Source organism: Moschus berezovskii, chromosome 1, assembly GCF_049115385.1.
Source record: "Moschus berezovskii isolate FMDL1 chromosome 1, NW_MosBer_1.0, whole genome shotgun sequence".
NCBI lineage: Eukaryota > Metazoa > Chordata > Mammalia > Artiodactyla > Moschidae > Moschus > Moschus berezovskii.
In genome coordinates, this window is record NC_142460.1 from 48,556,825 (window position 1) to 48,580,199 (window position 23,375).

Below are 23,375 nucleotides of genomic sequence, written 5' to 3' on the forward strand. Positions count from 1 at the left end.
CCATGTGGCTACTCCCTCCAGCTCAGAAGACTGGGTTAGCAAAAGGTAGCACATCTAAGAGAACTAGAGAACCACCGGAAAATGGGACAAAATATATCATTATCCTCATTTTCTTCTTCTTTGAATTGCTTTAGCAGTTTATTTACAAACAAACATAGGCATACCAAGGAGACATTGTGGGTTCAGTCCCAGACTACCTTAGTTAGGTGAATATGGCAGTAAAGTGAGTGACACAAATTGTTTAGCTTCTCAGTGCATACCAAAGTTAATTTACACTATACTATGATGGAATTCCAGTTGAGCTATTTCAAGTCTTGAAAGATGATGCTGTGAAAGTGCTGCACTCAATATGCCAGCAGATTTGGAAAACTCAGCAGTGGCCACAGGACTGGAAGAGGTCAGTCTTCATTCCAATCCCAAAGAAAGGCAATGCCAAAGAATGCTCAAACTACGGCACAATTGCACTCATCTCACACGCTAGTAAAGTCATGCTCAAAATTCTCCAAGCCAGGCTTCAGCAGTATGTAAACCGTGAACTCCCAGATGTTCAAGCAGGTTTTAGAAAAGGCAGAGGCACCAGAGATCAAATTGCCAACATCCGCTGGATCATGGAGAAAGCAAGAGAGTTTCAGAAAAACATCTATTTCTGCTTCATTGACTATGCCAAAGCCTTTGACTGTGTGGATCACAATAAACTGTGGAACATTCTGAAAGAGATGGGAATCCCAGACCACCTGACCTGCCTCTTGAGAAACCTGTATGCAGGTCAGGAAGCAACAGTTAGAACCGGTCATGGAACAACAGACTGGTTCCAAATAGGAAAAGGAGTGCGTCAAGGTTGTATATTGTCACCTTGCTTATTTAACTTATATGCAGAGTACATCATGAGGAACGCTGGGCTGGAAGAAGCACAAGCTGGAATCAAGATTGCTGGGAGAAATATCAATAACCTCAGATATGCAGATGACACTACCCTTATGGCAGAAAGTGAAGAGGAACTCAAAAGCCTCTTGATGAAAGTGAAAGAGGAGAGTGAAAAGGTTGGCTTGAAGCTCAACATTCAGAAAACAAAGATCATGGCATCTGGTCCCATCACTTCATGGGAAATAGATGGAAAAACAGTGGAAACAGTGTCAGACTTTGTTTTTTTGGGCTCCAAAATCACTGCAGATGCTGATTGCAGCCATGAAATTAAAAGACGCTTGCTCCTTGGAAGGAAAGTTATGACCAACCTTGATAATATATTAAAAAGCAGAGACATTACTTTGCCGACCAAGGTCCGTCTAGTCAGGGCAATGGTTTTTCCCGTGGTCATGTATGGATGTGAGAGTTGGACTGTGAAGAAAGCTGATCGCCGAAGAATCGATGCTTTTGAACTGTGGTGTTGGAGAAGACTCTTGAGAGTCCCTTATACTGCAAGGAGATCCAACCAGTCCATTCTAAAGGAGATCAATCCTGGATGTTCATTGGAGGGACTGATGCTAAAGCTGAAACTCCAATACTTTGGCCACCTCATGAGACGAGTTGACTCACTGGAAAAGACTCTGATGCTGGGAAAGGTTGGGGGCGGGAGGAGAAGGGGACGACGGAGAATGAGATGGCTGGATGGCATCACCGACTCTGTGGACATGAGTTTGAGTGAGCTCCGGGAGTTGGTGATGGACAGGGAGGCCTGGCGTGCTGTGATTCATGGGGTCGCGGAGAGTCGGACACGACTGAGTGACTGAACTGAACTGAACTGATAATCTATAACAATAGCAATATTTCTAAATACAATGTACATATTCTAATTTAAAAAAATGTATTGTTAAAATATGTTTACCACCATCTGAACTTTCAGCAAGTTGTAGTAGTACCATCAAAGCAAATCAAAATCACAGTGAGATATCACCAAATACCTGTCAAAATACCTATCATCAAAAAGCGTACAAATAACTAAGGGTGGCAAGGATGTGAAGTAAAGGGAACCCCAATACACTGTGGGTATGGAAAACAGTATGGAGGTTCCTCAGAAAATTAAAAATAGAACTATCATACAATCCAGCATATATCCTGGGAATATATCTGAAGAAAAATGAAAACACTAATTTGAAATGATACATGCACCCTGATGTTCACAGCAGCATTATTTATAATAGCCAAGGTATGGAAACAACCTAAGTGTATATCAACAGATCAATGGATAAAGAAGATATGATATAAAAAATATATACGTATTTATAAATACATACAGGCACATGGAATATTACTCAAACATAACTAAATTCTCATGATGTACTATGCATATAAGTTAAATAAGCAGGGTGACAATATACAACCTTGACGTACTCCTTTTCCTATTTGGAACCAGTCTGTTGTTCCATGTCCAGTTCTAACTGTTGCTTCCTGACCTGCATAAGCTGGGCTGGAAGAAGCACAAGCTGGAATCAAGATTGCTGGGAGAAATATCAATAACCTCAGATATGCAGATGACACCACCCTTATGGCAGAAAGTGAAGAGGAACTAAAAACCTCTTGATGAAAGTGAAAGAGGAGAGTGAAAAGTTTGGCTTGAAGCTCAACGTTCAGAAAACGAAGATCATAGCATCTGGTCCCATCACTTCATGGGAAACAGATGGGGAAACAGTGGAAACAGTGTCAGACTTTATTTTTCGGGCTCCAAAATCACTGCAGATGCTGATTGCAGCCAGGAAATTAAAGGACGCTTACTCTTTGGAAGGAAATTATGACCAACCTAGACAGCATATTAAAAAGCAGAGACATGACTTTGCCAACCAAGGTCCGTCTAGTCAAGGCTATGGTTTTTCCCGTGGTCATGTATGGATGTGAGAGTTGGACTGTGAAGAAAGCTGAGTGCCGAAGAATTGATGCTTTTGAACTGTGGTGTTGGAGAAGACTCTTGAGAGTCCCTTGGACTGCAGGGAGATCCATCCAGTCCATTCTAGAGGAGATCAATCCTGGGTGTTCATTGGAAGGACTGATGCTAAAGCTGAAACTCCAATACTTTGGCCTCCTCATATGAGGAGTTGACTCACTTGAAAAGACTCTGATGCTGGGAGGGATTGGGGGCGGGAGGAGACGGGGACGACAGAGAATGAGATGGATGGATGGCATCACCAACTCGATAGACATGAGTTTGAGTGAACTCCGGGAGTTGGTGATGGACAGGGAGGCCTGGCATGCTGTGATTCATGGGGTCACAAAGAGTCGGACACGACTAAGTGACTGGACTGAATTGAACTGAACCAAATTCTCCCACTTGCAACAATGTAGATGGACCCAGAAGGTATTATGCCTAGTGAAACGTCAGAAAAAGAAAGACAAATATGCTACATTATCACTTATGTATGGAATTGAAAAAATGAATCAACAAATGAATATAAAAAAACAGAAACAGACTCACAAATTAGTGATTACCAGTGGGGAAAGGGAGGGGTAAGAGCAAAATAAAGGTGGCAGATAAAAAACTACTATGTATAAAATAAATAAGCTACAGGGACATTGTACAGCACAGGGAAATATAGCCATTATTTTGTAAGAACTTTTAAAAAATAGAATATGTAAAAATCTTGAGTCGCTATGTTGTATACCTGAAACTAACATTACAAATCAATTATAGTTCAATGAAAAAAAAAAAAGAGCACTGGTAACAGATTACCATAAGAAATATAATAATAATGAAAATGTCTTAAATATTCCAATATTTACCAAAATGGGACAGATACAGGAAATGAGTAAATGCTCTTGGTAAAACAGTGTTCATAGACTTGCTCAGTGCAAGGTTTCCACAAATCTTCACTTTGTAAAACACATAATATCTGTGAAGCACAATAAAATTAGGTATTCCTGCAACATATATTCACTGAGGTAACCCTATGTGTAAAGCAGATGTTTTTCATTCTATATTTATTTTTAACTAAAAATTAAACCTTAAATAACCACTGATTTCACAAATAGCATAGATATATCCACATAGATTATCAATAACCACATCATATTTTTCTAATCTGTCTTCTTTTAGTTATATTATAAATAGATTAAAAAAAAACATAAAGCTATTAAACTATCAATCAATACCAGGCCTTTCTTACTGAAGAGTTTTAAAGTGATTGAAAACCACATTTTTTCATTAAACTTGCCAGTCAATGAATGATCTCTAAATTGATTTCCTCGGGCCCATTTCTTCATTTATTTGAAGTTTAATATTCCCAGCTGACTTTAATCTTACTCTGTTAATTCAGTCCTACTCCTTCTTGGACTTTTCCTAAGTTTGTGGTATGGCTTTTTTGTGTCTTTCTACTCTTCTAAGTTTGTCTGGCTGAGCAGCTCATAAATTCCACCAAGAATGCAATTTGTTAATTCAATTTCCTACATATTCACATAACATTCTCTGCTTATCTCTATCACTGTAGTGAGTGAATGAACTAGGCCAGACATACTGGTCTGCTTACTTGTCTGGACTCCTCTTGGGTTTTGAGACCCTGATGGCAAGAAGTCTTTTTCACCTAGGGATATCCACCACTTAACAATACTTGGCATGTAGTAGACACATATAAATGTCTGAAGCATGAAAGAATGTAATAAACTGTGTTAGAACACATTTTAGAATGTGTTATGAATATATGAAATATATAGTTGAAATTGATATATATCTCAAATTCACTGACTCTCTAAACAGGACTTGCCTTAAATCAATGATTTCTCTACCCCTCTCTCTCACACTGCTTCTCTGTCTCTATCTCCTCTGTCTTTCTCTTGCTCACTTGCCTCGCCCTTACTTCTGTGTGACATAAATCTGAGCACAGGTTTGTAAGAAAAACATGTTAAGTTTTATCTAACGCTCATACACACACTCATACATAGAAACCATATAATAAATGTTAACTGATTAACATCACATTGGCTTATCCTAGAAATGAGAATCCAGGCAACCATCAAACCTCTTCATACAGGAAAACAAAGTAAGATGTTTTAGCAACAACATTCAAAAGACATAACCATGAATTAAAAACAAACAATATTAACTCTTAGTGAGATTGACTACAGAAAACAGCTTAATTTCTATATAAATAACCACATAACTGTGGTTGTGCAGCTGCTAAGTCATGTCCGACTCTTTACAACCCCATGGACTGCAGCACACCAAGCTCCTTTATCTTCCACTATCTCCTAGAGTTTGCTCAAATCCATATCTATCGAGTCTGTGATGAAATCTAACCATCTCATCCTCTGTCTCCCCCGTATCCTCCTGCCCTCAGTCATTCCCAGAATCAGAGTCTTTTCCAAAGAATTGATCCTTTGCATCAAGTGACCAAAGTACGGGAGCTTCAGCTTCAGCATCAGTCCTTCCAATGAATATACAGAGTTGATTTCCTCTGGGATTGACTGGTTTGATCTCCCTGAAGTCCAAGGGACTCTCAAGAGTCTTCTCCAGCAGCAGAGTTTGAAAGCAATCAATTCTTTGGCACTCAGACTTTTTTAAGGTCCAGCTTTCACATCCGTGCTTGACTACTGGACAAACCATGACTAGATGGCAAAGAGACGTCTCTGCTTTCTAATGCGCTGCCTAGGTTTGTCATAGTTTTCCTTTCCAGGAGCAAGCATCTTTTAATTTCATAGCTACAGTCACTATCTTCAGTGATTTTGGAGCCCAGGAAAACAAAATCTGTCACTGCTTCCACTTTTCCCCTTCTATTTGTCATGAAGTGATGGGACTGGATACCACGATCTTCGTTTTTTTAATGTTGAGTTTCAAGACAGCCTTTTCACTCTTTTATTTCATCCTCATCAAGGGGCTCTTTAGTTCCTCTTTACATTCAGCCATAAGAATGGTATTATCTGTATACCTCAGGTTGTTGATATTTTTCCCAGCAATCTTGATTCCAGCTTGTGATTCACCTAGCCCAGCATTTTGCATAATGTACTCTACAAAGAAGCTCAATAAGCACAGTGACAATATATAGGCTTGTGTACTCCTTTCCCAATTTTGAACCAGTAAGTTGTTTTCTATGTCCAGTTCTAACTGTTGCTTCTTCACCCACATACAGGTTTCCCAGGAGATAAGTAAGGTGGTTTCATACTCCCATCTCCTTAAGGATTTTTCAATTTGTTGTGATCCACACAGCCAAATGTTTTAGCATAGTCAGTGAAGTAGAAGTTTTCCTTTAATTCCTTTGCTTTCTCTATGATCCACTGAATGTTGGCAATTTGATCTCTGGTTCCTTTGCCTGTTCTAAATCTAGCTTGTACATCTGGAAGCTCTCAGTTCATGTACTGCTGAAGCCTAGCTTGAAGGATTTTGAGCATAACCTTGCTAGTATGTGAAATAAGTGCAATTGTCAAGTAGTTTGAACATTCTTTGGTATTGTCCTTTGGGACTGGAATGAAATCTGACTGTTTCCAGTCCTGTGAACCACACAATACCACCTAGGAAATGTCATTTCATTTTTTAACAAGAATTCCTAATTTTATTGATATTTTTAGAGGAAATGAATTAAATATTTTATGATGCTTTTATATTAAACTGTATACCAACAGATGAGAGCCTAAAGAGGCACTCCTGGATGGAATTGGAATATCAGCAGCTAGGACCCCAAATGGCAACCCACTCCTGTACTCTTGCCTGGAAAATTCCATGGATGGAGGAGCCTGGTAGGCTATAGTCCATGGGGTCGCAAAGAGTCGGACATGAGTGAGCGACTTCACTTTCTTTCTTTCTATTTAATAGAATAGCTAGTAATAATAAAAATAGTAATAGTAAATCTAATTTAGAGTTAAATTAAATCTAAATAAACATTAACTATGAGCTATGTGCCTGATAACATGCTAAGTCTTGTGTACGTATTAAATCATTTTCACCCTGGAAACAATCTTATGAGGCTTGCACTACTCCATTCCACTACTGAGCAAACAAAGGCACAAGGTTATGATGCCCCTTACTCAGCTCACACAGCTAAGCCTGGGTTCCCATCCAGATCATTTTCTTAATCACAGTGCTCTACCTTTTCCCAGAAATATATTTATTAACCACATTTTGGTAGCTAATCTATATACTGATCTGATAATAATTTTGTTTCTAATTATCTGAAACAGGAAATAGAAGAGAAAGATAATCAGCTGCTCTAATTTTCTAGTTGCACAATGTTAGGTGTGTTGCTTTTCCTGTCCGAGTTGCAGCTTTAGTAAAATGGGGCTTGGGACATCTACCTAGATATCTGAGTACTCCCCTAATTTTAACCTCACGTTTCTTTGCAACTAAGACTGTATTAAAAAAAAAAAAGAAACTTTTATGAAGATTAATTTAGATGATGATGCATAGAAAATGTCTTAAGACAATATAGCATGCTGTGTCTATATAAATTTACTTTTACTAATATTTATAATGACAACTCTTAGGATGCAAAAACATACAAATAATTCGGCTAATTTAGGTCCCCATTTTATACCTGATTCCTTCATATGATGATATGATGTAATAACAGGAAATATAAATCTATCTATTCATCACTGACTTGATGGAGGTGAGTTTGAGTGAACTCCGGAAGTCGGTGATGGACAGGGAGGCCTGGTGTGCTGTGATTCATGGGGTCGCAAAGAGTCAGACATGACTGACTGAACTGAACTGAACTGATTCATAATTAAAATAACCTAGTAAGCCAAAAAAAAAAAAAAGCAAGTATTCCCCTGCTTCAACCAGAGTGGATTTCCTTCTTTCTTTTTTTTTTTTTAGGAAATAGGAAATGACAGAGGACTAAACAGTTGGATGGTATCATTGACTCAATGGACATGAGTTTAAGTAAGCTCTGGAGATGGTGAAGGACAGGGAAGCCTGGCATGCTGCAGGCCACAGGGTCACAAAGAGCTGTACATGACTGAGTGACTCAACAATACAACTTTAACATTTATTGTGTTTTAAAGAGAGAAAAAGAATAAATGTTCTGCTTTAAAATTTTTTCAATTAATTTTTATTGGAATGTATTTGATTTACAGCATTATGTTAGTTTCTGCTATACAGTAATGTGAATCAGTTATACATATATTCACTCTTTTTTAGATTCTTTACCCATATAGGCCATTATAGAATATCAAGTAGAGTTCCCTGTGCTATACAGTAGATTCTTACCAGTTTCGTATTTTATATTTAGTAGAAGCCACTCCAGTACTCTTGCCTAGAAAATCCCATGGATGGAGGAGCCTGGTAGGCTGCAGTCCGTGGGGTCACTAAGGGTAGGACACGACTGAGCAATTTCACTTTCACTTTTCACTTTCACACATTGGAGAAGGAAATGGCAACCTACTCCAGTGTTCTTGCCTGGAGAATCCCAGGGAAGGGGGAGCCTGGTGGGCTTCCGTCTATGGGGTCACACAGAGTCGGACACGACTGAAGTGACTTAGCAGCAGCAGCAGCGTGTATATGTCAATATCAATCTCCCAATTTATTCCCCATTCTTAGTTTGTATTTTACATATATGACTCTATTTCTGCTTTGTGAATCAGTTCATTTTACTGGTTTTTTAGAATCCACAAATAAGAGATATATGATTTTTGTGTTTCTTTATATTGACTTACTTCACTCAGTATGGTAATCTCTAGGTCCACCCATGTTGCTGCAAATGCCATTATCAGAGTGAAAGAATTTTTTGAAACACAGAATTAGGAGTATATAAGATAACAACAAACAAAACAAAGTAAATCTACCAAACTGGCATCATTGTGAAAAGTTTACACTGATCTTAATGATTTTTGATAAGCAGAACACATATCTAAATGCCTGACAAATTTAGGTAAACATATTTAAATGAAAAAATACAAAAATGTGTTGTTGCTTTCTTCTTTTAACTCATTCTCTCTCTACTAGAGGGAAATAAAAATAAAATTCTAGAAAACTAACAAGTTTTAGAATGCCTAAAACATGAGTAAACAACCAGATTGCTGCTCCTTGGTCTTAAATTTCTTTAACTGATCATTTAAAAAATTTATTTCTTCCATGCCACTTGAAAAAAATAACTTTGCTTATAACTACAAGTGGTGATTGCAACTAATGAACCACTGCTAAAAATATTACAAGGTAATTATATATATACATATACATATATATAAATATACAAAATATGTTTTTTCAGAAAAACATGAAAGCCTTGTGATGTGCTAGATCCTGTGCTAATTGCTACTAGTCTTAAGTGAATAAGACCCCAATTTTCATTTCATTTTAAATTTACCAAGGCAGTCACATATTTAATAATGTTTTAAATATAATTTTTTATGTGCCACAAAAGTTAAGTAATAGGGTAATATAAAAATGTATAATAGGTAAAACTAGTGAAGTCTGAGGCTTTAGAAAAAGGCTTTCCTAAGGAAACAAGATTTGCAGATGAAGGATTTTGTCAGGTATAGCAAGGGGGCGTTTCAGTAGGATGCGTCTAAGAGGGGAGAACAGCAAAATATAAAGAGATCAGAGTGGAAGCAGGTTGGTGCATTCAATGAAATGAATGAAAGAAAGTCTACTTGGTTGGAGCAGGGCCATCAGCGGGGAGACCCATGGGAGACCATTCATGCAAGGCCTACAGGTCAGCTGGAGAACACTGCAGGCATTAAAGCCATGAGGCAGGAGAAGGCCATGATCAGAAAGTGGAAAAAACAATATTTAAAGTCATGGGAGCTCATGGGAAAATACTAAATTTCATAAAACATCAATAATGAGAAATCATAAAGATATTAGAGATTACTGATTTCAGAGTTAGCAGAGAAATGCTAGATTTAGATAAGATATTGCAGCTGATCGCCGAAGAATTGATGCTTTTGAACTGTAGTGCTGGAGAAGACTCTTGAGAGTCCCTTGGACCGCAAGGAGATCCAACCAGTCCATTCTAAAGGAGATCAATCCTGGGTGTTCATTGGAAAGACCGATGCTAAGGCTGAAACTCCAATACTTTGGCTACCTCATGCGACGAGTTGACTCACTGGAAAAGACTCTGATGCTGGGAAAGGTTGGGGGCGGGAGGAGAAGGGGATGACAGAGAATGAGATGGCTGGATGGCATCACCGACTCTGTGGACATGAGTTTGAGTGAACTCCGGGAGTTGGTGATGGACAGGGAGGCCTGGCGTGCTGTGGTTCATGGGGTCGCAGAGAGTCAGACATGACTGAGCGACTGAACTGAACTGAACTGAACTGATTGCGCCAGAAGAAATTTTTAAAAAGTGTTCTGTTGGAGTTAAACATTATAAGCCATTTGAAGAACAAATGTAGAAAGAAAACTTCAAAATATCTTTGAGTCCTATATCAAAGAATAATCTCAAAATTACATTTGATACCACAAATATGGTCAGTTTACAGACCTTATAAGAGAGACAAATAATTATGTTTATTTAGTTGGGTTACTACTGAAAGTTCTATGGGAAGAGTTTCCAAAACAGAAAAGCAGTTCAGTCAGCCCTCAGTTAAATATATACAGTTAAAATGATATTAATATAAACATTTCAAAGAATTTATGTAATTACTGGAAATTTGTTAAGATCTTAGCTGTCCATGATCCATTTTTACCTTCAGGGAAAATAATACCAAGACTCAAGAAATAGTTCTCATTATGAACTTTTTCAGACATTTTTTATCTGAAAGTTATCAATAATCAATTAACTAGGGACATTAAGTCTCTGTTATCTGCAGATAGTTTTGTTTTACTCAGATGCTATGTTACATGCTATGGGCTAGAATTGTCTTCAATGAAGCACAGTGTCAGAAAAAAAACTATCACGTACTACAAACTACTGACACTCTCAATTCTTCAGTACAGGCTTCTAAGCTGACAATGCTTAACAACTTCCAGACTAAAGCAGTAAACCAAGTCTGGATTACTAGAATTCTCGGATGCAGTAGGCTTCAAGAATTAATGACAGGACCAACAACATGAACTCAGAGGTCATAATTGATTTTGTTTCTCTATTAGGAAAGGCTGTACTTATGAATGACGTCCACTGTGTCTGGGAGGACCAGCTGCCTTTAAGGAACTGAGGCTGATTTTACTTATGAATACAATGCCTGCAAAGTCCACCCAGAAAGCCCAGGTTGGTGCCTGGAAGACAAAGTACAATCTCAAGGTCACGAGGGTCACTTCCTGACAGGTTGGAAATATTAACAGATTTGGTGATCCGGAGAGGAGAGGGATGAACCAAAAGGTACAGGCTGTACAGGGAAATCTGGTATGTGCTTTAATTGATTGAGCTTCCTAGTCTCATGAAAGCAAATGATAGAGGCTTTTATAAGTCCAATCAGAGATTTTTTTAATAAAAATTTCCAGGTAGAAATGAATTAATCCAAAGTGATTCCTGGGTTTGGAAGAGCCCTTGGAGAAGGGAACGGCTACCCACTCCAATATTCTGGCCTGGAGAATTCCATGAACATGGTGTCACAAAGAGTCAGACACAACTGAGAAACTTTCACTTTTCATTTTCTAAGGCTTTTATTAAAGAAAATTAAGTCAGGCTCCCATATGCATACTCCAGTCTTTCCAGCTCTCTCTACCCTAAAAACTGATAAAATTTCCTAAAACTCAAATGGTTTTGGTTGACCAAATAGAACAGAAAACAGTGCTAGTTGATTGTATATTTTATAATTCAAGATCCTTCAGACAGCAATGACTTTTGAATAGTCATGTTCCCTATTTTTGAAATAAGTATCCTTTTTGTCCATCACAATACCCTGGGCCTTGGTTTCCACATTTATAATACAAATGTACTGGTGTACAGTTACCTCAAAGAAGACCAATAATATTAGATCAGTATGTTGTTATGACATGACAATTACATCCTTCTATGTTCAATGTGCAAACACTACAATAATGACATAAATCAGAATGATTAAATTCAGAATAACAATTCTATGTTTAAAAAAAATTTCACCCCACTTATTGACAACAGTATTAAATAAGATACCAGCCATTAGGTTAATTTTGCAACATATATTAGTATAACAATAATCTTAAAGTAATTTAATTTTTACAGTTTACACATGACAGTGTTTTACAGAAATAAAATTATAATATTCTATTTTAAACCTGAACAGCTATAGCACAATATCGTACAAGACTTGTGTCATATATACTATTGGTTAACATTTTAAACACAGATTGGATATAGGTTCAATTCATACTTACCCATGAAATTGAGATACCCCTCTCCACCAAGTGTGTGAGTAATGAGTCGAATCATCTTATGAAGCTGTATTCCACGATCGATAACGGGAGTAAACGGGGTCAGAACACTCATGTTGGTATACATTTCAGCATCCATCAACCAAAATGCCAACGTCTTATCCCCAACGAGTGCCTAATAAAATAAAAGTCACTGATGTAAATGCAAAGAATAGGTACTAGGGAGTTGTCATTTATGCTAGTGTAACACGTGATTTCACAAAAACAGTGCAGAAGTGTGTGAATTAGTATTAATTCCATGTATTTCCAATAGTCACTATCTATGCTGAACGTAAGCTGGTGAAATACATGAGAAAGCTCATGTATCTATGTTTCTTTTATTTATAAAATAGCTTGGTGAAAAACTCATGATAAGCTACCTGAATATCTGCTAATACTAAGCATTAGAAATTAGAATAACATGTGTTATAATGTTGAAAACACTAATAGCCTTTTTTAAGGATTTAAAACAATGGATTTTTTTAAATTGAATGACAGATTCCTTAAATTCTGTAATGCTTAACAATTTTCAAAGTTTCACACACATGATTTCATAAAATCCCTTAATCTTAAACTATTAGAATACTAACAGTTTTTAAAAATGACTTGTTTATCATGACTTTATTGTTTTAAAGGAATGGAAGAGTTTCTTAGAAATCATTTATATGTATACACACTTATATTTATGTACATAAAACATGTATATAAATATATTACAATGGACCTTTTTCCCTTTCAGCAGCAAACTGACAACTTTTTCTTAAAATGTAGAACTTGCTTTCTTATTATATTTGAAATCTAATCTAAAACAAGTTTGTTTTATATGAAAATATAATAGTTGACAAATGGGGCAGGTAACTCACAAACACCCTGAGCAGCAGAAAAGGTCTCTTAATTGGAATGATTTATGGTTAAAAATAGCTAACTAATGCCAAGGATTATTTATTGACAGGAAGAATATATAGAGAAACACAGAGATTAAACCATAATCTCCTCACCTTATTACTATACAATTATTTTCATTTTTAGAAAAATATTTTTCTTTATAAACCTACTTTAAAGTCTAAACTATTTTCATATGTTCATATCTGCAATTTTTATCAGGTTTAAAATTCAGTGTATTTGCTTTTAGGAAGAATTAGGTAACTTAAATCTTTTTGTATATTCCTGACAGTTTTTAATACAAGGTGGAATTACATGGATCTTTAAAGTATGAAATAAATCTTCCATACTGTTTCTGTACATCTTGGTAGAAAAATTATGAAATTAATCTATCAGTTTCATCTTCAATTTGTTTATTTCACTCATTTCATTATTCTTTTATTCATTCATATAAAATAAATTGGGAGCCCAAATGTGCTACTTGCTAGAAGCTTGCAATGTATTTTAATTTTCATATTGTTATACACTTGACACACAAAAAATTGTGGAAAATTTTTAAAGAGATGAGAATATCAGATCACCTGACCTGCCTCCTGAAAAATCTGTATGCAGACAAAGAGGTAACAGTTAGAACTAGACATGGAACAACAGACTGGTTCCAAATCGGGAAAGGAGTACGTGAAAGCTGTATATTGTCATCCTGCTTATTTAACTTCTATGCAGAGTACATCATGAGAAATATGGGGCTGGGTGAAACACAAGCTGGAATCAAGATTGCCGGGAGAAATATCAATAACCTCAGACATGCAGATGACACCACCCTTATGGAAGAAAGCGAAGAAGAACTAAAGAGCCTCTTGATGAAAGTGAAAGAGGAGAGTGAAAAAGCCGGCTTAAAGCTCAACATTCAGAAAACTAAGATCCATGGTATCTGGTCCCATCACTTCATGGAAAATAGATGGGGAAACAATGGAAACAACAAGAGACTTTATTTTGGGGGGCTCCAAAATCACTGCAGATGGTGACTACAGCCATGAAATGAAAAGATGCTTGCTCCTTGGAAGAAAAGCTATGACCAACCTAGACAGCATATTAAAAAGCAGAGACATTACTTTGCCAACAAAGGTCCATCATCTAGTCAAAGCTATGGTTTTTCCATAGTCATGAATGGAAGTGATATTGGACATGAATAGAAAGGATAGTTGGAAGAAAGCTGAGTGCTGAAGAATTGATGTTTTTGAACTGTGTTGTTGGAGAAGACTCATGAGAGTCCCTTGGACTGCAAGGAGATCCAACCAGTCAATCCTAAAAGAAATCAGTCCTGAATATTCATTGGAAGGACCGATGCTGAATCTGAAACTCCAAACTTTGGCCACCTGATGTAAAGAACTAACTCATTGGAAAAGACCCTGATGCTGGGAAAGACTGAAGGTGGGAGAAGAAGGCGATGACAGAGGATGAGATAGTTGGATGGCATCACCAACGTGATGGACATGAGTTTGATTAAGCTCTGGGAATTGGTGATGGATGGGAAGTCTGGCTACTGCCATCCATGTGGCTGCAAAGAGTCAGATATGACTGAGAGACTGCAGTAAACTGAATATACTTGACAAGGGATTTACTTATCTTTAAATTAATATTATTCATTTCTTATTTTGTTACATTTTGGTTCTTTTTTTTCCATTGGTATTTATTTGATTTGCTCCACAGTCAATTTAAAAGAAAGTACTGCCCCAATAAGGAAGATATAAAACTTCATATGTCTATTTCATGAATGAGTAAAGTTTCTATACAGGGCAACAGTACATAGTTTAGGCATTGTGGGCTACTTTCTCAGTATCAACTACTTAAATCTGCCATTAAGACTCAAAAGCAGCCATAGACAATAGGTAATTGAATGAGTATGCCTGTGTTCCAATTACCTTTATAAAAACAAGCAGCAGGCAGAATGTGGCTCATGGGCTTTGATAGCTGACCTCTGGTCTACTTACACTTTCTTAATAGTAAAAGGAGGCATCTGAAAAACTAGTTTCCAACTTAAATTGTCAATTTCTGCTGAAATAACATAAGAACTTATTGTTTAACTTCAATTTTCTTAATTCATATACTGCAAATAATTTCAAAATGTTTACTGTCTTTTTAAAGTATAAAGACTTCATTTTATATAATTTATGGGGACAATCCACATGCTTTAAATAACTAAATGGCCTCTCCTCCATTTATTTATGTTTATTGAGTGACTACTGGGGCTTCCCTGGTGGCTCAGAAGTTAAAACGCCTGCCTGCAATGCAGGAGACCTGGGTTCGATCCCTGGGTCGGGAAGATCCCCTGGAGAAGGAAATGGCAACCCACTCCAATATTCTTGCCTGGAGAATCCCATGGACAGAGGAGCCTGGTGGGCTACAGTCCACGGGGTCGCAAAGAGTCGGACATGACTAAAAGTCATAGTACTAAGGCTGCAAATACAAACGGAAACAAATATTCTGCTTAAAATGTGATGAGAACATGAAGAATTGGGAAACCATTTTTCCCCCTAAACACCTGGATGAAAGCTTCAGGAAACACACCTGAGTCAGAGCATTAGTTCTTTATAGTAGTTTCCCAGGTGAAGTATGCATTTGCAGGTGTGTGGGGAAAGTATAAGATTGGGACAAGGTTGACCTATTTATGAATGGGTGAAAGTTTTACAGTATTGAAGAACAGAACACTTGGAGGATTGAACAGAGAAGAAACTTTGGCATGGGCCAAGATATGACAGGCTGTGTGTGAGAAACTTTAACCAAAAGATCTGGGTTGACAAAATTAGCTTTGCCCTTTGGAAAATACCTCAGGCTACATTATAGACGAAGGACTAAAACAGAGGGACAGAGATCAGGGTGATCAATCAGCAAAAGATTTAGTGACTGAGGCGGGAAAAATGATGAAAGCAAGTGAAAAGGCATAAAAGAAGATCTTTAGAAGGAAACCTAAAATGGAAAGGAAATTAAAATTAACCTGGATTAGCACTAACATTCTTCTCGTGACAACAAAGGAAAACTTGTAAGACAGCACTTGCAATTGTCATTCATAGTCGCTTAATTACGGTTTGGCAGGGTAAAAGTAGTACTGCATTTTGAAGTTGAAATTTATGGATCTGCAAAGTAATTTTTTTAATGTTTTTCTTTTTTAAAGGTTTTTTTGATTTAGACCATTTTTAAAGTCTTTATTGAATTTGTTACAATACTGCTTCTGTTTTATGTTTGGGGTTTTTTGGCTGTGAGATGCATGGGATCTTAGCTCCCTGACAAGGGATTGTTTGGTCCCTTCTGCACTGGAAGGCAAACTCTTAACTACAGGACCACCATGGAAGTCCCTGAAATGTTTTTCAAGTAAGAGTAGCTGTCACATAACATATAACACATTACATTAATTGTATTGAACTATAGAAATTTGTATTGAGATATGCTTATTTTAGATACGTTAACAAATACAGGCACATAGAGAGAACGGTTTACACACTTATTTATTTACCTGATCATGGCTCTCTGCGTAGGCAATGCACTTTTCAAGGTAGCGTCGGTTTATGAGTGTATACACTATATTGCCCATGTTCCAATCTTCATCTTTATATTCTTTCAGTAACTAAATGCAAGGCAGGAAATAATTTCAATACATCATTACTATTCTTACTCTATAACCCAGACTTAGGGTATATATCACATCAATCCAAATTATGACAGACAGATACAAGCACACCCATAGAACAAAAATAGCTTTGTTGACACTTTTACTGAAATCACAGCTTTTGGACAGGCTATCCAAATGACAGTGGTGTTGTGTGTGGGTGTGCACGTGCTCACTTTTGTGCAGATGATTTGACCACTGCACTTTAGGATTTTGGCACCCTTTTTTTTTTTCTGTAACAGCTGCTACTTTGATTAATGACCACAGTAAAGTGTTGCTGTGCAGTAGATCTTTCAATAACTTCCACAAGGCAGAGATATACTTGCTACCATTTTAGCTTTGAATGAAAAAAAAAGAAAAGGTAGCAAGAAGAATGTCTTGTTCCTTTCTTAAACAAAAACAACTATTATTTCAATGTATAAAAGCTGATTATCATGAAATAATTATCATCCTGAGACAGGAGATACGTGGGCTCCAGTTAGACATCTACAGCTGACCTTCTGTTTGAATTTCATGAGACAGGAAGAAGTGGGCTTCCTGCAGAATTCCTATAACCACCTTCCCTTTGTATTTCCTGAGACAGGAGATGGGTGGGCTCCAGTTAAGGCACTTACAATCAGCCTCCTGTTTGCCCTCCAAAATGGAAGTAACAACAGAAACAGGGTAAATAGCCAGTTTCTGTCTCTTGTAAACAGCTAAGGTAAGAGTCATGGCATGGCCTCTTTGCCTCACTGCTCTTCACCACACCCTTCTCTCTGAGTGTGCATTTCTGCTCTGCTTCCATCTTAACTAAACAAACCATTTCTCTGTGTGCTTTCCCACTTGCCGCTATGCTCTGCCTCTAATAATAAACTTTGTACCTGCATTTACAGTTTCTGCCTCTGTGATAAATGCATTTTTCACTGAGGTCAAAGATCCAGGGAAAAATAGCTTCAGCCTCTAGCCCTGGCTGGTCTGGTGGCTAGGATTCTTGGTTCTCATCCAGGCTGCTGCTACTGCTGCTAAGTCACTTCAGTCGTGTCCGACTCTGTGTGACCCCATAGACGGAAGCCCACCAGGGTCCCCCGTCCCTGGGGTTCTCCAGGCAAGAACACTGGAGTGGGTTGCCGTTTCCTTCTCCAATGTGTGAAAGTGAAAAGTGAAAGTGAAGTCGCTCAGTCGTGTCCGACCCTTAGCGACCCCACGGACTGCAGCCTACCAGGCTCCTCCATCCATGGGATTTTATAGGCAAGAGTACTGGAGTGGCTTGCCATTGCCTTCTCCGCTCATCCAGGCTACGCAGATTCAATTCTTGGGCAGGGAATTAAGATCTCGCTTCCCACCACAACTCACTGCTGTCTCTCTGAGATAAGTCTTCACAGTGTTCACAATTTTGTCTCCACTTGGGTTGTTAGTCTCCAGTGTGGCTTCTGTACCTCTAAAACCTCTTCAGTGCAAATGAACTTGTAGAAATTTCAGATTATGATTGTGTCCTAAGTCCTTTCTTAGGCAAACGCTTGCTGCACAAGAAAAGAATGCTGTCCCTACCCCTTCCCATGAAACGCTTTCCTTCTTAGGCTGCCATTGTGAAGCTCTGCATTGTTTTGCTTTGTTTTGTTTTCTCACCACTCAGACATCCAGCAAAATCCCTTCTTTGACTATCCTATAAAAGCTGCTGCTCCACAGAATTAACAGCCTAAAAAGAGCCTGTTCTTTTCACTCAACACAATATTTCTAAAGAGGGCTCATTTCTCTGTCCTGCACACTGACAGGCAGAACTCTAAAATGGTTCCTAGGATTCCCACTCCCTCTGATACACCTCTTTGTATAATCCTTTACCTGGAGGGTGGGAGGGAACTTTGAATACAATAGATGTCCTTAGAAGAAAGGGTGAGCTAATAACAGAAATGTTTTAAATTGCTAAATTTGTGGTGATTGGTTACACAGCAATAGGAAATTAATGAAGATTTTGGTACAAGAAATAGTGTTCCAGCCTGTTTTGTGTCTTCCTTTGCTTTTTTTTTTTTTTTTTTTTGCTCAGTGGAATTCAGTCAGAGGTGCTTAGCCATCCCCCATAACTGCAGGGTGAATCACCGGGCACCAGAGGGCAGACTGTATTAGGCAGAATAATGACCACCCACCCATGTTCACATCCTAATACCCAGTCTATGAATATGTCACTTTGCATGGCAAGAAGGACTTCAGAGATCTGCTGAAGTGAAGGACACTAAGATAGGGAGATTTTCCTGGATTACCTGGAATTTGCTGCTGCTGCTAAATCATGTCAGTCATGTCCGACTCTGTGTGACCCCATAGACAGCAACCCACTAGGCTCCTCTGTCCCTGGGATTCTCCAGGCAAGAATACTGAAGTGGGTTGCCATTTCCCTTCTCTGGATTACCTGGATGGGCCCAATGAAATTTCAGGAATCTTTCTTAAAAGATGCTTGGGTTGTCAGAGTAAGACAGAGATTGGACGATGCTACCCTCCTGGCTTTGAAGATGGGGGGAGGGCTCATGAACCAAGGAATACAGGTGGGTTTTAGAAGATAGAAAAGTCAAACAAATAGAACCTCCAGAACGAGTGCAGCCTTACCAAAGCCTTGATTTTTAGTCTAGGAAGACCACTGCAGATTTGTGACCATGTGACAGTAGATTTGTATTATTTTAAGACACTTTGTATTATTTAGATTCAGTGTAGTATTTGTATATGTCTATTCACAATCCATAAACCTATACAAACACGCCCAGTTAAGTTTGACTACTGTGTTAAAGCAATTCAATGGAAGTAGGTTAGACTTTTCAACAAATCATGCTGGAAGTGTTAGACATCTTTAGACAAAAAAAAAAAAAAAAACAAACGTAAACACTGATAGTACAAAAAGTAACTCAAATGGACTATGGACTTAAACATAAAATTATAAATGTTTAATAGAAAATATAGGAGAACCAAAGAATTCTTAGACTTGTCACCAAAAGAGATCTCTAAAAGGAAAAAAAAAACAAAAAATGATAAACTGGCCTTCATTAAATTTAAAGAAAACAAAGAACTTTAGCTCTGTGGAAGTCCACATGTAGAGGATGAAAACACAAACAAAGTCTGGTATAAATATATTTGTCAATCACATACCACCCTACAAAAGGGTTGAATCTAAACTACATAAAGAACTCTCAAAACTCCACAGTAAATAAATAATCCAATTAGAAAATGGTCAAAAGACGTTAACAGACACTTCACTGAAGAAGATATAAAGATGGCAAATAAGCACAAGAAAACAAGTTCTTCATCACACGCCATTAAGGAAATGCAAATTAAACCCACAGTGAGATATCTCTGCACACCTGATAGAATGACCAATATAAAAAAACAGCAATAATAACAAATGCATTGTTCAAGAATGTACAGAAACTGTATCTCTCCAAAGTTGCTTGTGGTAATGCAAAATGGTACAACTACTCAGAAAAATAGTTTAAAAGTCTCTGACTGTGCGGATCACAACAAACTGGAAAATTCTACAAGAGATGGGAATACCAGACCACCTGACCTGCCTCCTGATATATCTGCATGCAGGTTAAAGAACAACAGTTAGAACCAGACATGGAACAACAGACTGGTTCCAAACTGGGAAAGGAGTACGTCAAGGCTGTATATTGTCACCCTGCTTATTTAACTTATATGCAAAGTACATCATTCAAAATGCCACGCTGGATGAAGCACAAGCTAGAATCAAGATTGCTGGGAGAGATATCAATAACCCCAGATGTACAGATGATACCACTTCAATGGCAGAAAGCAAAGAGGAGCTAAAGAGCCTTTTGATGAAAGTGAAAGAGAGCGAAAAAGCTGGCTTAAAACTCAACATTCAAAAAACTAAGATCATGGCATCTGGTTCCTCCACTTCATGACAAATATATGATGAAAAAGTGGAAACAGTGACAGAGTTTATTTTCTTCGGTTCCAAAGTCACTGCTGAAAGTGCTGCAGCTATGAAATCAAAAGACGCATGCTTCTTGGAAGAAAAATTATGACAAACCTAGAAAGCATATAAAAAAGCAGAGATATCACTTTGCAGACAAAAGGCTGTATGGTCAAAGCTATGGTTTTTCCAGTGGTCATTTACTAATGTGAGAGTTGGAGGACAGAGAAGGCTGAGTGCTGAAGAACTGATGCTTTTGAACTGTGGTGCTGGAGAAGACTCTTGAGAGTCCCTTGGACAGCAAGGGATCAAGCCAGTCAGTCCTACAGGAAATCAACCCTGAATATTTATTGGAATGTCTGATATTGAAACTGAAGCTCCAATACTTAGGCCACCTGATGCAAAGAGCTGACTCACTGGAAAAGACCCTGATATTGGGAAAGATTGAGGGCAGGAGGAGAAGAGGCGACGAAGGATATGATGGTTGGATGGTACCACTGACTCAACGGACATGAGTTTGAGCAAACTCCGAGAGATAGTGAAGGACAGGGAAGCCTTGGCATGTTGCAGTCCATGGAGTTGCAGAGTTGGACACAACTTAGTGACTAAACAACAATAACAACAACATCCCAACCAGTATAAAAGCCAGTACTTTTGGACGTTTACCACAGAGTAATGAAAATTTATGTTCATACAAAAATCTGCACACAAATGTTTATAGCAGCTCTCTTTATAGCAGCCAAAACCTAGAAACCATTGAGATACCTTTTACTGGAAAAATAATTAAACAAACTGTGATACAACCATGCCATGAGACAGCATTCAACAAAAAAAAGGGAAACAGTGAAGTAGCAGCACAGATGTAGAAAACAAACTTATGGCTCCCAGCGGGTAAAGAGGGGGAGAGATAAATTCGGAGACTTGGATTGACATATCCATACTATTATATATAAAATGGGGCTTCCCCAATGGCTCAGTGGATAAAGAATCCACGTTCAATGCAGGAGATGCAGGAGACATGGATTCGATTCCCAATTCAGGAATTTTCCCCAGAGGATCCCACTCCAGTATTCTTGCCTGGAGAATCTCATGCACAGAGGAGGCTGGCAGGCTACAGTCCATAGCGTTGCAAAGAGTCAGACACCACTGAAATGACTAAGCACATTTATATATAATAGATAATTGATAAGAACATACTATATAGCACAGGAAACTCTACTCAAAAATCTGTAATGGCCTATATGGGAAAAGACTCTTAAAAAAAAAAGTGTGGGTATATGCATATGTTTAACTGATTTACTTTGCTCTACACCTGAAACTAACATTACATTGTTAATCAACTATACTCCAATAAAAATTTTAAAAAAATCTTGAAAAGAAATATACTACTGAAATATACCATGCAACAACCTACATGAAATCCCCAGAGAATTTGACTGAGTGAAAAATGTTAAGCCCAAAAGGTTGCATACTATATTATTCCATTTATATAACATTTTTGAAATGAAAAAATTATAGAAATGGAGATCAGATTAGTGGTGGCCAAAGGTTCAGGAGTGATTTGGGGAAGAAGGGAGTAGGTGTGGCTCTAAAGGCAACATTTGGGAAACTCGTGGTAATGTTCCATATCTTGACTATGTCCATGTCACTATCCTGATTGTGATATTGTACAATAGCTTTGAAAAATGTTATGGTGGTGGTTTATTAGCTAAGTTGTGTCCGACACTTGCAAATCCATGGATTGTATCCTGTCAGTCTCCTCTGTCCATGGGATTATCCCAGCAAGAATACTGGAATAGATTGCCACTTCCTTCTCCAGGGGATCTTCCTGACCAAGGGATTGAACCTGTATCTCTGGTGTCTTCTGTGATGACAAACGAATTCTTTACCAATTTACCACCTGTTTAACTAAACAGAAATCTAAATGGAGAACAATACACTTTTTTTTTCTTCCATTTGTATGATGTACTGCCTAGTACAGTATCTTGAGTATACAAGGTACTGAAATGTTTAGTAAGTTAAATATTAAAAAAAAAAAAGAAAACTGCTATTATTATGCAGAGAAGGAAATAGCCTGCTCTGAGCTATGATTGACTGAAATAATTCTAGGTTGATGTACACCTCAAAATATCCTTGAATCTGCCAAAAGCCTGATGAAGGCTTTTCAGTAGGATGTTAAAAAAGCAAGATTTGGCACTTGCAAGGGGGAAAACATCTATGTGGAAGATTAGAAATTGTAAAAGATGGTGGGCGGACAAAGAACCTAAACCAAGGTAAGAAATTTGAAGATCACAACAATTTTTTTTTAAAATTACAAAGCAACTTTCCCAGCTAGTAAAGTCTCTTTAGGACTTCCCTGGTGGCTCAGACGGTAAAGTGTCTGTGTATAATGCGGGACCATGGGGTCACAAAGAGTCAGACACAACTGAGCAATTTAACTAATTAAAGTCTCTTTGATTTCTAACTCTAATCAGATTTGTAAAACACTTATTTTTTGACCTGACAATGATTAAGAAATCATTATAGATGGAAAAGCAGAAGTTGTGCTGGTAGAATTTTAATGTCACAGCTGTGCACAACCCAAATTGCCTGTGGACACAGAAGAGACATGAGATGTTCACAATAACCACTTCCTTCAGAGTAGGCTTCATGGTTTTTCTACTCAAAGTTAAGCTCTTCTTGGTCATGATGTATGATCTTTTTAATGTATTCTAGGATTCTGATTGCTAGAATTCTGTTAAGGATTT

General features: G+C 37.8%; 1 protein-coding gene across 1 annotated transcript in view; it reads right to left on the reverse strand.

Annotated features, from left to right (window-relative positions):
- The window catches only part of GBE1 (1,4-alpha-glucan branching enzyme 1), a 339,164-nt gene that overhangs the window by 79,800 nt on the left and 235,989 nt on the right, over positions 1–23,375 (reverse strand). Inside the window, exons 11-12 of the mRNA XM_055412202.2 lie at positions 16,581–16,691; positions 12,152–12,323 (exon numbers count right to left, since the gene is read on the reverse strand). Coding sequence (XP_055268177.2) covers positions 12,152–12,323; positions 16,581–16,691 — 283 coding nt within the window. The remainder of the gene's footprint in view (positions 1–12,151; positions 12,324–16,580; positions 16,692–23,375) is intronic.